Source organism: Mirounga angustirostris, unplaced genomic scaffold (assembly GCF_029215605.1).
Source record: "Mirounga angustirostris isolate CCGP_5_RB_7025 unplaced genomic scaffold, mMirAng1.0.hap1 SCAF_13, whole genome shotgun sequence".
NCBI lineage: Eukaryota > Metazoa > Chordata > Mammalia > Carnivora > Phocidae > Mirounga > Mirounga angustirostris.
In genome coordinates, this window is record NW_026991721.1 from 38,597,424 (window position 1) to 38,611,804 (window position 14,381).

Here is a 14,381-nt window from a genome sequence, read left to right on the forward strand (position 1 = left end):
GAAAGTCCCGATCCTCTGAATCACTGGCAGCCAGCCCCCATCCTTAGGTGCGGTCCAAATGTCACCGCGTTAGTACTGCAAGGCATCTCTGTGGCATTCATCACTTAGGACATTCCAGGGGTTTTAGGAGCTCTGTACCAGAAATGGGAGGAAGACCAAATACGGACTTCTTAACCGCCAATCACAGTATCATACCTTCCCACTAGCATCAGCTGGGTTTTGGCTGTAGTGGATTATGTTGAATGTGAGTCTGTACTAAGGTAAGGAGCAAGACCCCTCCCTTCACTGTCCGTCAGCTTCTGTCATTACATAATGACTGTCCAGAAGAGGGCCCAGAAGAAATCTCAGGAGAAGGACACAGCCTGAAGTGGCCCAATTGTGCGATCATTTCCTGACGGATTGTTTTAAGGCATCTTACGGCAATCCTCATTTGCCAAAGGGACACAGAGAAATTTCTAGCATTAAAAAAAGAATAAAAATCATGTCATCTGAATTTGTTTTCCAAAGTAAACCAAGCAAGCAGCAAAAATCCCCTTCAGTGAAACACTGAAATTTGAACAGTCAAGTTGGATATTAGGCAGTGTTTTCCAATACAACTTGTATCTTTTACTGGCCTAAAACTTACAGACAGTGATTCATGGTGGCCTCACTTTCAACAGGCTGCAGGGTAGCGTAGTGGCTAAGAGCTTGGTGCTGAGGAGGGCTGTCTAGCTTTGAATGCTGCTCTGTCTCCTTATAAATGACTGTGGGGAAGTTACTTTTTTCTCTGTGTCCGTTTTCTCTTCTAAACAATGGGGACGGTAGTAGCACTCAGGATGGTTTGAGAAGTGACGGAGGTCATGAATGTGATGAATGTGAAGCACGGAGCAGGCGCCTGGCACAGAGTACAGGGAGAGCCATCTCTTGGTGACATGTGAGACTAAAGTGCAGGGCAGTAGAGCTTGTGACGGTGCCCAGGAACACGTGTTAGCTGTTGTGTGAGAGGATTAGAAGATCCTTGCACCCAGAAGTGATCAGACCCGGGTAAGCTGGTTCATACGAACCCGGGAGAGTGGGAGCACCAAAACTGAAGGTAAGAATGTCCTTGTATGTGTTAAATGTCCCTTCCTGCCCAAGGCTCCAAACCTTGTGATCGTCCTTGCCTCTCCCCTCCTCAACCATCACGTGCCACCGCTAGGGAAATCCTCTCAGTTCTGTGTTGGTGGTGGTTTCCACTGGTCATTCCCCGTCCGCCCTCCCCGCCCCTCCCCCCCGCCATCTCTGTTGCTGCAAGTCCACGTTCTCATTTCTTCTTGCCTGCCTAGACAGTTAGAGCAGTCTTAGTGACCTTTCTTTCTTCACTTGTAAATACTGCCTTCCCCCCGCCCCCCGCCACCACCACTCAGTCTCAGCTCCCTAAAATACAAGCACCTAGGCATCACCCAGGGCAGGTGATTCACAGCCCTGCCACACATTAGAGTCAGCACAGGAGCTTGTGAAAAATACTGAGTCGGGGATCCTGCCCCAGGCCTGGGATCTGTAGATCAAGGGTCTAATACAATCCTCAGCCGGCCTCCTACCCCCACATTGTTCCTAGATTTAGATAGAGAGTGGCCCTGGTTTACAGATAAACCCGTCTTGGTCTCATGGGAAGTTAATGAGCGGTCCACTGCCAGAGTTCTTGTCCTTTTGAGGCACGGCCTTAGTCACACCTCTTCCCAATCAGAAACTTTCGGTGGCTCCCCTCTGCTTTCAGAATAAAGCCCAAATCCTTGAGCTTGTCATTGAAGGCCCTCTCTGACTTGTTTCCAAATTCAGTTCCTCAGTTCGAGAGTTTGTCTCTCATCCTGGATTCTCTGTTTCGTGGATACGCTCTGCATGTGGGCCTCTGCTTTGGGCCCCTGCTTAAACCCTGAAGTGTCCTTCGCCCCAGTCCCCCACCTGCTAAATCCCACTGGGGTTCTGTGCCTTCAGATTCCACATGTCAATCTGGGTTATTTTACAGATAACATAAACAAGGGGCTGAAATCTCTCTTTGCGCCAGGAAACAGTAACTTCAGAGTGGGGTCAGAGCTTTTCCTACCCCTTCATTTAGAAGAAATCTGCATACCCCTAAACTTCCTGAATAACACTACAGAGTTGGAACCCAGTGCTGCTGTGTGGAGTCTGGAGTTTCCAGTCAGCCCTGGTCTAATGGATCAAATACAGATCACAGAAGCAGCCTGGAAAAATTCCTACTTGGTAATTCTTTCCAGAGGGCTTAGAAAAATACAGACTGGCACCACTGTGTCCTAAGTACAGACAATGTTTTCCCAGATAGTGTTTTTCCCATCTTGCCCAAGTAATACATTTTTCCAGATGGGCAACTCTGAATCAATGTGAATATTCAAACTGATGTTTCCCTCTAGTGATGTGGGCAATATTTATACCTGTTATCCGTAGGTAAAGCCTGGGTTTAGTGACTTAGTGTCAGGTTTGTTTGTTTTGTTTAAGTATTTTTTTTTAAGATTTTATTTATGTATATATTTGAGAGAGAGAGAGAGCACAAGCAGAGGGAGAGGGAGAAGCAGGCTCCTTGCTGAGCAGGAACCCCGATGCGGGGCTTGATCCCAGGACCCTGGGATCATGACGTGAGCCGAAGGCAGACGCTTAACCGACTGAGCCACCCAGGCGTCCCACCACCATCTTGGAATTTTTAATAATTTCTGAACAAGGATCTCCACATTTTCATTTTGCATTGGGACCCACATGTTAAGTAACTGGCTCCGGCTGCCACAGGAGATCTGAGGTGGAGCTTAAGATTTTACGTTTCCAACAGGTTTCCAGGTGATGCTTCCTTGGATCACCCTTTGGGTAGCAAGGCTCAGTCTAAAGTGTGGTAAAGCAGCAACTTGGAAGGAGCCAAGGCCCCTGGCAAGTGGATTACTTGCCACATTAAGCGAAACATAAATTTTTGTATTCCTTAAACTTCTGAATTTTTTTTTTAAAGATTTTATTTATTTGACAGAGACACAGTGAGAGAGAGAACCCAAGCAGGGGGAGTGGGAGAGAGAGAAGCAGACTCCCCGCTGAGCAAGGAAGCCTGACATGGGGCTCGATCCCAGGACCCTGGGATCCTGACCTGAGCCAAAGGTAGACGCTTAATGACTGAGCCACCCAGGCGCCCAAGCCTCTGAATTTTTGTTACAAGTGAGCTTTACTCTAATTAAAGGAAGTGAAGTAGAGCCAGTCACAGCTGGTTCTGTCCTCAGTTTATTTAGGCTTAAATAATTTTGGAGAAAGCCTTCTCTGAAGTGTGCCTCCGACTGTGTCAAACACCAGCTCAGGCTCTCTGGTTGCCCCCCTCCAGTGCTAGCGGGTGCCCGACTGGAACAGCCTTTACGACCTTGGGGACTGGAGAGGAGAAGCAGCCAAAGCAGTGCAGCCCAGGCTGGCCCGAGTTCAGCTTCGATGTTTGGAGGCAAGCCCGAGCCAACAAAAACTTGCTTCCTACTGCCCTTGAAACTTTGCCCCACTGGGGACCTTGTGGCTCAGATATTCCTTGGATCCCCTAACCACGTAGACTTAATCTGTTATTCAAGTCAAGGTCCTTGTATGAAAAGTACTGAAGGATCCTCAATCTCTAACCTCCAGGCAGCCCTCCAACTATAACCTGGGGTACAGGGGAGAATGGCACGTCCACACTTACCCAATAGTGAGATCCACAGGGCCCAGGGCCCATACAGATGGTGGCCCAAATGCCAGGCAGAGTCCAAGCTGTGAACAGGCTGGGGCTTTCTATGCACCCTTGCTGCTAACCTGCCCACAAACCGGGCTAGGTCTTGCCTAGACCAGAAACATTTCCGTTTCTCCCCGAAACGATTCTGTCAGCAGTGGAGGCTTTTCTCTGCCTGGCTTATTAACTGTAAGTCTCCATCAGAGAACTGGGGAGTCTTACTATTATTTATTAATACTGCCCAAGGAAGTAGTGGTGTAGCTTAAGGGAAGAGCCTCAGGTCGGCCTGCCTGTGTTCTGATCCTGGCTTTACCACTCATATCTGTGACCTTGAGCAACTTACTCAATCTCTTTGTCCCCCCGTGTCCTCATCTGAAAAAAAATCTACACCATAGAGTTGTGGCCGACTGGGACTAGAATTAGAGCTCAATAAATATTAGCCATTATGACTAGTACTATTATTCAGATATTCTTCTGGCCAATCCCCGTAATCCTGGTTTTTGTTTTTTAACCAAAACATAGTTTTATTTCACACTAAACATAGCAAGAGTTTTGCTTTTCTTTTTTTCATATGGAGATGGTAATATTTTTTAGAAAATTCCCTATGCATAAGATAAACAACAGATTCTTTTTTTGTCTTACCAAGATAATACTAAACAATTTTTTTTTTTTTTTTTTTTTTTAGAGACAGACAGAGATAGTGAGAAGAGAGCATGAGCAGGGAGGAGAGAGAGAAGCAGGCTCCCACTGAGCAGGAGCCCGATGTGGGACTCGATCCCAGGACCCTGGGATCATGACCTGAGCTGAAGGCAGATGCTTAACCGACTGAGCCACCTAGGTGTCTAAATACTAAACAATTTTTAAAAACTCCTGTGTGTAACATGGATATTATCTGAAATGACTGCCTAGTATTCCATTTTATGTGTGCGAGGCACATTGTTTGATGAATGTTCTCTCCTTTTCCCCCCCCGGACCCTAGTCTGTTAGTTACATTTTTTTCCTCATACAATTTTTTAGTTGAGATACAATTCACATACCATAAAATTCACCCTAAGTACTCAGTTCAAGGGTTCCTAGTATAGTCACAAGGTTGTGCAGTCTTCACCTCTGTGCAATTCCAGAACTTTTCCATCATGCCACAAAGAAACTTCATACTCTTAGCAGTCACTCCCTATTACCCCTCCTTCTAGGCCATGGCAGCCACTAATCTTTCTGTCTCTGGACTTGTCATTTCTGGACATTTCATACAAATAAAATCACATAATATATTGCCTTTTGTGTCTGCCTTTTATTTAATGTTTTCAAGCCAACATTTCATCCATGTAGCATGTATTAGTACTTTATTCCTATTATGGCTGAATACCATTCCACTGTATGAATATACCACATTTTGTTTAAACACTCATTAATTGATAAATACTTGAGTTGCTTCCACTTCTTGGATATTTTGAATAATGCTGCTACTTCCATCATGGAAGGGACAATGCTTTTCCGTAATGGAACAGACACAATGAAAATAGATTTGTCTCCCCAGCATGCAATGCTTCTGCCGAAGTCTGGACTTACAGAATGCCTTATCCACCATCATGGTATTTCTTTTACACAGTATTACTCCTGACTAAGGAACTAATTTTGCAACAAATGAAACGTGGCAGTGGGGCTATCCTCATGGAATTCACTGGTTTAACCATGTTCCCTATTATCTTGAAGTAGCTGGCTGGATAGACTGCTAGAGTAACCTTTTGAAGACTCAGCTACAGTACTAGCTAGATAGCAACACCTTGCAGGGATAAGGCAGTGCCTCCCTCCCCATATGATATGTGCTTTAAATCGGCGTCCGATATATGGTACTGTTTCTCCCGTAGCCACAATTCATGAGTCCAGGCATGAAGGCAAGGAAGTGTTAGTGCCTTCGCTCACTATTAGCCCTACTGATCCACTAATGTGAGAGCCAGGCCCATCCAACCGGCCTCACAGAGGGAGCTGTGAGGGCTTAGTTCAGCCTAGCCAAGTTGACGTAAGTCATCACTGGGAGTCATAATTTTTATTTCTAATGAGAAAGCTTGCAAAGTATTGCCAGAGAAAATTATTTTTTCTATGATAAAGTGAGATTATGTCAGTTTAGATGGTACTTTATTAGAGATTTTGCTATAGATTTGGATATTCATCTTTAAGAGAAACATTACCACGTTCTGCAGACCAAAACCTGTATCAAATATCAAATATCCTCCACAAGTCCCGAACGCTGCTCCCAGCCCCGTCATCCTCTGCAGCCTACGTTTCTTCCTGTTTCATACATTCACTCAGTGTTTACTGAGCATCTACTATGTGCCAGGAGCTGTGGTAGTTACTCCGCATAACGAGGATGACATACAACAAAGTAGACCTGCTTTTTGCCCTTCGTGATGGGTCCTGGGGACAATAATGTACGATAGCAGGTACACGTGAACTCCCTCAGGTTCCTCGTCCTCCCTCTCAAATGTTCTGCACCTCCTGACTGCATTCTCTTTACCTTCCTTTCTCAGGAGCAACTCCTTCCTCCTTTTCAGGTTAACCCATCATCTGTGACCTTGACCTCATCCCCGACTTTTGACTAATTAGTTAAAAAATAAATTATTTCAACCATTCGTTCATTTAAGTCTTGAGGTTCTATTATGTACCAGATACTTGGCTTAGTGCCAGATATTTAAAGCTAAATAAGGCAGAAATTGTTACAGCCTAGGATGGAAGCTGGGGACCAAGAAAACAAAAACAAAACAGTAACAGAAAAATGGAAACCAAGAAGTGAAAAAGAACATCCTGCATATTAGTAATAGGAAGGAAAGAATAGGCACGGTAGGCAACTCCGAGCAGCCAGAGAAGGCCTCTCTGAAGAGCGATTTCACGTGAGACACACAGGATGAGAAGGAAGCAGCCATGTGAAGAGCAGATGGATCCAGTGTTCTAGGCAAACACGCTGTGGCAAATTGGAGCTTGACTTGTTGGTGGGACTGAGGGAAGACTGGCTGGAGAGCCATGGAGGTGTGATATAATGAAGGAGCACGTGATATCATGAAGGCAATTGAGAGCATCTTTCAAGAAAGCGGGGGAAGGCAGGTGTGCTGAACGTCGCTCAGAGGCCTACTGGGACAAGGAGGGATATGTCACTTGCTTGGGGCAACACGGAGGTCCTCGGTGGACAAGAGTTGCATTGCTGGAGTGCTGGGGACGGGCCAGGCTGGAGCGGATTCAGGTGTGAGTCAGAAGGGAGGAATCGTGTAGATGGGTGGCTCTTTCAACAAGTCAGACTGGTAGGAGGAAGAGGAAAAGGTGCGAGAGTTGAGTGAGGCGGGCTGAGTCCGGGTGTCGGATGTGGTCATTTCCCGGGGAAGCCGTTGATGAGTGCCTGGACCGTGCGAGGCGGAGCGCCTCCAGGGATGTGCAGGACGTGGTGCCTGTCCTTAAGCACGGCGGGCACCTCCCGATTGATTGTAAGTGCTCTCCTGGCCGTTTGCCCCTAGCGCCGGAGGTTCGGGAAGGAGAGAGAGGCCCCCTGCTGAAGCTCTTGGCCTTGTAGAGCACACCCCAGGTCCTGGAGGCAGACCATCAGCCTGCGGTCCTGGCTCTGCTCCCATTCCGTGTGCCACCCCGGACATGGTCCTAATCGTGTCCCTCTCCAGCTGAGAACTGCAAAGACTCTGTGGCTTACATCAGATAAGGTCCATACAGTGTAGAGCACAGTTTGGCATCTGCAAACAAAGAAAATGGCAGCTACTGTGATTAATTCATATACGCCAGCCTTCCACACCCCAGCAGAGCTGGGATTGCCTCCAATGTGGGCCTCGGTGCAGCTTCTTACTAAATTGCGTTGTGTCTACGTACATATCTGGCTTCCTCTCTCGAACAGTAGACCTTGTCAAAAGAAAAGTCATGTAGAAAATAGAATGAAAGTATTTTATGATTTTGTTTGCATGTGAGTTAGAGGAGTTATCTTAGGCTTGAAATCTATCAGGGGAGCTGACACGTGAAAGGAACAGAGGGGATGAGGTGAAGATGAGCCAGCAGGTGCAAATGAAAGCTCTGTGAGAGCCCCAAACTCTGTCCCAGAATGTAGTGCTGGGGCTACTAGGAAGGTTGTTTGAGGAAGTAGAACTTCTTTCGGGATCTGAGTTCAAGGACAGTAGGAATAAAGATGAGAGAAACTACTGTGAGAGCCATTCCTCAGGTAGGAGCAAAAGGAATTGATTAAAAATGTCATCGGGGGACGCCTGGGTGGCTCAGTCAGTTAAGCGTCTGCCTTCGGCTCGGGTCATGATCCCAGGGTCCTGGGATCGAGCCCCGCATCGGGCTCCCTGCTCAGCGGGAAGCCTGCTTCTCCCTCTCCCCCTCCCCCTGCTTGTGTTCCCTCTCTCGCTGTGTCTCTCTCTGTCAAATAAATAAATAAAATCTTTTAAAAATATATAAAAATGTCAGCAGGGACAGGGGCTGGTGTTGGGGAGGCCAAGACATCAGATGCCAGAACCCCTGGGATTAGGCTTCCCAAAGACTAATGGAGAGGGGCCACTGTGGGACAAGGCGCAGAGGCAGAGAAGGGGACAGGACACAGGTGACTGGGCAGTGAAGAGATGGGGACACAGAGAAGTCTAGAAATAGCAACAAAACACTTGGAGAGGCCTCAGCATGCTGAGAGTAAGAGGCGGAGACAGTGTGAGCAGTCTTATCTGCCGTGCTGTGGGTATCAAAGGGGAGAGCCCATGCAGACCCTAGACGCCCTGGCAGATTGGAGACCCCGTTATTGGTGAGGGGCCAGTCAGGAGACAGAAACCAGGCAGTAATTTGGAGGGGCTGGTTAACATAAAGAATTATTATATAGTTGCAGAAGATTGGCTACTAAGGGATAAAAACGAAGGATAATTCAGGACGGGCCCTCACAAGGCTGCCATTAAGGTCTTGTTAGAAAGTGTGTGGCCATGGTCCTTTGCTTGGCAGAGAAAGTTTGCTGGGTGCCACAAGTCAAAGTTGATGAACAAGAAGGCCCCCACTGAGGTGACAACAAAACTCGCCAGATGTTGCTGATGTCACTTAGCCACCATTTCCTGACATGTTTTGTTCCCGGGAGCTTTTCTAGAGCAGTGCAAATAAGGTAGAGAAATTGCAACGACGTGGATGGAACGGGAGGGTATTATGTTGAGTGAAATAAGTCAAACAGAGAAAGACATGTATCATATGATCTCACTGATATGAGGAATTCTTAATTGCAGGAAACAAACTGAGGGTTGCTGGAGTGGGGGGTGGGGTGGGAGGGATTGGGTGACTGGGTGATAGACACTGGGGAGGGTATGTGCTCTGGTAAGCGCTGTGAATTGTGCAAGACTGTTGAATATCAGATCACTACCTCTGAAACAAATAATGCAATATATGTTAAGAGGAAAAAAAAAGAAGAAGAAGGTAGCAGGAGGGGAAGAATGAAGGGGGGGATATCAGAGGGGGGGACGAACCATGAGAGACGATGGACTCTGAAAAACAAACTGAGGGTTCTAGAGGGGAGGGAGGTGGGAGGATCGGTTAGCCTGGTGATGGGTATTGAGGAGGGCACGTTCTGCATGGAGCACTGGGTGTTATGCACAAACAATGAATCATGGAACACTTCATCTAAAACTAATGATGTAATGTATGGGGATTAACATAAGAATAAAAAATTAAAAAAAAAAATAAGGTGGAGAAAAACTGCCTTGGACCCATTCCTCGGAAGGCAGGGACAGAAATTGGTTTTCATTGGATTTGGAGGTGCTGAGAAAACAACAGAAGATCAAGGTGGCAGTGGCCGGAGCTGGATGCCACAGTCCCGTCCTCCCACGGCTGGGTCCCCTGCCCTCAGGGACAGAGACCACTGAGAACCAAAACAAAGGGAACCAGACGCTGAAGACAGAGAAGGTAAGAGGACACCACGGATGGCAGTGAGGGGCCTGGACACAGAAGGACCTGGAAACAGCACCCGTGCAACCAGAGGGGCCTGGTCAGGGGAGCGGGTCTGATCGGGGAGGGGTGGGTGCGGGGCGTCTGTCCTGTGTCATGCTGAGATGGTCCCCCTACACAAAACCCGGGGGCCCGGGCTCCGCCCACACGGGGGTGTCCATCCATCTCCCCTGGGGAACAAACGAGCAGTCCTTACACCCAAGACTGAGTAACACACATTTTTCAACAGTCAATCTCTTCAAGCATTTATTAGACACCTATTGGGTGTCCTCCACCAGCCTCCGGGGACAGAGAACTCAGTGACTGGGTGTCCCTGCCCTCAGGGGACTCACAGCCCAACTCCTGAGGGCAGAACAAAGAGGAAGCTCAGTACTTGTCAGGCAGGCCAGGGGGTCGGAAGTAGTTGGGGTCTTTGCCACTCCGGCCCCATTCATTGGCAGCCTGGTCAGCCTTTGAGTCCTCCACTCCGTGGCCACTGTCTCTATTCATAAAAAGGTCTGTGACTCTCTGAGAATTCTCTCTGGCATCGCTGGAATGGAGGAAAGCAGGTAAGAGATTAATCAGGGGCTGATGAACAACACCTCCACCCTTCCTATCTCTCCTCTTTCCAAGAAACGAATGAATCTACAAGAGGCCAAGTTTAGAGACATTAAAACACTGATCATTTCTGGGTACAGCCCAACTCAGCCTGGCAGATCCAGCTTGGCATGCTCAGCTCACCCATCCCTCCATCCCCAGGAGCTATGTTACCTGATCACTTTAGCAGCCCAGACACCCCCAGGGCCCCTTTGTGCAGCATCGTAGTTTCCCCGGGCATGGAAGTATTTGTCGGAATTTTTGTAATTGGCTTCTCTCATGTCAGAGTAAGCTCTCATCATGTCTCTAGCTCCTGGAAAGGAAAGAAAATGAAAGTGATCATCTCTTGGCAAAATACAGAAAAGTTTTCCTCCCAATGATTCTAAGATTTCAGTCTTTTGACAAAAACCTTTGAGATTATACTGGCTGAGATACATATTCCTTTACTTTTCAATCCCCTGGGTTAATGTTAGGAGAATCACACCGGGTGCAAGTTTTATTCTCTTTGATTCCATTCTAAGTACTGTTGCTACTTGGTTTTTGGCTGTGTGTGATGTGTATGAACAAGAGGGGGATGGTCTTTAAGGGATGCTTCGTTGTGCAATGAACCTCTACCTGGAAAGGGCAGGGAACCCTCTGACTGGGGCGTGAGGACAAAGGCAAGTCTGAGGGAGGCTGCTGACCCAGAGGGCTCCCAACCTAGTCAAGGGGAGCGATTCAGCGCTGTGGGCAGCATGAACACAACTCAGTTCTGTGTACATCCGAATGTCTGGGGCATATGTGGCACCAGGAGACTGTCAGAACTCAATCATCAGGTGATAAAGGTGAATTCTCCCAAGAGAGCTTCACAGAAACGGGGTCATCAAATGCAGAGAAAGGGCAACTAACCCAGCTCTAAAGTTCAGCGTTCTCCCCAGGAAACTGAAGAGTATTGCCCTCTACACAGTGGTTATGCAGACAAACTGAGAAAATACACGTGTAACTTCTAGAAGGTTGTAGGTGCTCACTATGCTATCATTTCTCTGGGTCTTAGGAAGGCTGGGACAAAAACAGTAAAGGGACTAGGCTCAGAAGAAGATCATAGAGTTACTGACTGAAGGAATCCGATCAGGCTACAATAAGACGAAGACTTTCAAAAAGTAACTTAATAAGCAAAAGAGAAAAATCTACTGTCAAATTGTAATCCTAGTTTAATATCCATGCGATCCCTTATGTCCATTTTATGCATTTATTATTTCTGGTGTTTAGAAAGAGCATTTTTACTCTACCTACTCCCTCCAAGTTACAGATTTAAATAGATGGCTGGAGGCCCCTTGCTTACGAAGTCCTTCCAAAATGCCTGACATACTGGTCCCTTGTGGGGGCAAAACTGGAGGCAGTGGTTCCCAAGCTTGAGTGGGCACAAAAAGCCACTGGGGTGCTTGGTAAAGGCCAGATTTCAGGCTCAGCCCCAAAATGATGATTCAGCAGAGGGGTGTGTGTGCTCCCAGCATCTGCATTTCACAAAGCACCCCAAGCCCCAGGCGATTCTCATGCACGCGGTCCTAGAACAACCCTTTGGAAAACCTTGACCTAAAGATGGAAACACATTTGTAGTGGTGCCTGTGAGAATTTAGAAAGGATTGACAGCAAACTCTTAAAACAGTCATCAGTGACTCTCACAGAAAAAGAAAAAGAAAAGAAATGATTTTGTGAAATACACAAATCTTGCCGCTGAGTCTGACTACTGAGGCGCATGTCTCTTGCTCTCCTGCGCAGCCAGGTCTCAGGCCCGCAGAACCTGCATCATGGAATCCTTGTGCCTTTCTTTGCGGGGAGAGGAGCTCTGCAGAGTGGCCTTCCGCCTCTCCCACAGCCTGACTCTCTGCCATTCACTCAGATAAACAAGAGGGTTGTGTGTTCCCAAACCCCGCAGTCGGCCATGCGCTCTCTGCTGTGGGAGGCAGGACAGTCCTGTCCTAGCAAAGTCTGGGGGGGCTCCACCACTGGGGTGAACCCTGCTCTGCTTGAGGACTTTGTCAGACGCTTCATCTCTTTGTGCCTCAGGTTCTCTGTTAAGGGATGATGGTGCCTACATCGCAGGATCACAGATTAAAACCTGAGGATGAAAACCAGTTCATCCATCCACGTGAAGCTCTTAGAACAGTGCCTAGCACGGGCCAAGCTCCGTTCATCTTGGATGGGATGACTAAGTGCACAAGTTTGAGGCACCCCTTCCTGGCTGCCTGAGACCCAGCCATGAGCTGTCCCTGCCTTCCCACTAGGCGGCACTCGACTCCCACTTGTAAGAAGGGTCCAGGCACCCTGGACCCCACATCTATCTCTTCCTGCTCCTGCTGCAAGTTGAGGCCCAAACTTTATGTGACCTCCAGCCTGGGGATCTCCATGGAAGAGTGCACTGCCGCCCAGAAAAGCCAGGGGTGGAAGGATAGGACACCTGTGGTTTAAGGGGAAAAGCCACACGCAGTAAGTAAGCCCTAGAGACTTAAGGCACAGTATAATGAGCACCAAACAATATTGTATCATAATTATCAAACGTGCTATAGCCTAGAATTGAAGTATTTCAATGACTAAAAGGAAAGGGAAATTATGTAACATGAGAGAGGTGCTAATTATAGCTACAAAGGCAATCAGATTGAATATAGGAATGCATCAAATTAACACGACATACACCTTAAACATACACGATGTTATATGTCAGATACGGTTCAGTTAAAAAATCAAGAAATAGAAAGCCTGGGAAACTGCTATCTTGAAAACCATGCTTCTTCCTGTCCCACTTGCGGCCTTTGCCCTGTGTGGATGTGGCCTCTGCTCTGGGGAATCCTAGAGGGAGGCCAGATGCGGCCTCCCCCGACCCCCATGCTTTGGGCCTTACCTTGACCAGCTTCCCTGAGGAAGGTTAACCACCCTTGGCTGCTGACGCCCAGGACCAGGGAGCACAAGAGGATGCCCAGGAAAAGCTTCATCCTGCTGCAGAGTCAAAGAGACACACAAAGATGATAGGTGTTTAGTTTTGCTTTGGATTGGTTTTTTCGGGGAGTAATGTTGACCCGTTCTTGTATTCCAAAACTAAGCCACATTCAATAGTATCTATATGTGTAGATCTCCACACACATACACACACACACATATGTGTACATATATACCCGTGTATGTACATATATGTGTATGTATTATATGTAGAAAGAAGTAGACAGTGCGTATACATATATTAGGCAGGTGATACGCAGATACATAGACAGAATTCCAGAGGGTCCACATGTCCATTTCCACTTGCCTCATTGGAATCCCAGTATGAGAGATTACACTGCGCTTCTAATATAAACCACTTTCCCTTTCAGGCATCACCTGTGAGCCCTGACACCCACTGTACAGAAAGCTTCCAAAGAAGCATCTGGGCATTTTGTGACCATATACCAGTCTGTCGAATGAGATGAGTGAAACAATGCACAAACCTTTGCAGAATGCCTGCTCTACCCATCCCTGAACTCTCACCGAGGAAGTGCACGACTAAATCCCAGTCCCAGAAAGTATTCACATCTGCTGAATCCTAATTGTCAGGCTAGGAGATGCAGGAAGGAAGCAGAGAGCTGGGACACAGCGCAGGAATGCCGTGGGGAACGGGAGTCTGCAAAGAGAAATCGTGTTGGAAAGTTCTAGTACCTCACCTTTGGCTGTTGCTTCCCAAGGAGGCTCCTGGTGAAGCTGAGCTGCCTGCCCCTCCTGCCTGCTAAGGGTGCCCACAGTATATATACTGACGCTTTGCTAGGGGAATGAAGGGGAAGCCAGGTTTGAAGCAAAACACTGAGATTTGGGAAATTCCCCTTGGCCAGAACACAGCATCCAGAACATCAGGTTTTTTCTTGGTACCCATCTAATTTCCAGCTTGCAGTTGTGCAACCTGGCAGCTTCCAGGAATGTAGCAAACGTGGGGTTTTCTGCCTGTTTTCAGTCTCACTCCTGGTGAGGAAAGGGTTCCTTCATCACAGAGTAATCTATTGACAATGGGTGTGAAGAGTAATCAATATTAGAAAAGAGTTTTGGTTGTCTAAAGAATGAGAGCGTAGAAGCCCAATGGAAGAGCAGTCTCCATTGAAGGAAGAGATAAGGATAAGCTGGGACCCCAGGGAGCAGGAGAAGGACAGGAAGGACC

At 47.5% G+C, this 14,381-nt stretch overlaps 2 protein-coding genes across 8 annotated transcripts in view; one reads left to right on the plus strand and one right to left on the minus strand.

Annotated features, from left to right (window-relative positions):
- LOC123857319 (BLOC-2 complex member HPS5) overlaps nucleotides 1–2,108 on the plus strand; it is a 50,186-nt gene extending 48,078 nt beyond the window's left edge. Inside the window, exons 24-25 of one of the 3 annotated variants that reach the window (XR_010406929.1) lie at nucleotides 805–1,072; nucleotides 1,985–2,108. The gene's annotated coding sequence lies outside the window, so the exon portion shown is untranslated. Of the gene's footprint in view, nucleotides 1–804 lie in introns of all 3 variants that reach the window. The other 2 variants (XR_010406928.1, XR_010406930.1) reach the window with 2 other exon arrangements.
- Nucleotides 2,109–5,389: 3,281 nt separating this feature from the next.
- On the minus strand, nucleotides 5,390–13,992 carry LOC123842417 (serum amyloid A-2 protein-like). 5 transcript variants are annotated; one of them, XM_064576771.1, is made up of 5 exons: nucleotides 13,897–13,992; nucleotides 13,104–13,198; nucleotides 10,400–10,538; nucleotides 7,383–7,422; nucleotides 5,390–6,981 (listed from the first exon to the last, which is right to left on the minus strand). In XM_064576771.1, exons 2-5 carry the CDS (start codon nucleotides 13,192–13,194, stop codon nucleotides 6,934–6,936), a joined length of 318 nt encoding a protein of 105 aa, XP_064432841.1. In that variant the 5' UTR covers nucleotides 13,195–13,198; nucleotides 13,897–13,992; the 3' UTR covers nucleotides 5,390–6,933. The 5 variants fall into 5 exon arrangements, with proteins under 5 accessions (XP_064432841.1, XP_064432838.1, XP_064432839.1 ...); XM_064576768.1 differs by having other exon boundaries at nucleotides 5,390–7,422; nucleotides 13,897–13,991; XM_064576769.1 differs by having other exon boundaries at nucleotides 5,390–7,422; nucleotides 13,104–13,195; nucleotides 13,897–13,951.
- Nucleotides 13,993–14,381: the final 389 nt, after the last annotated feature.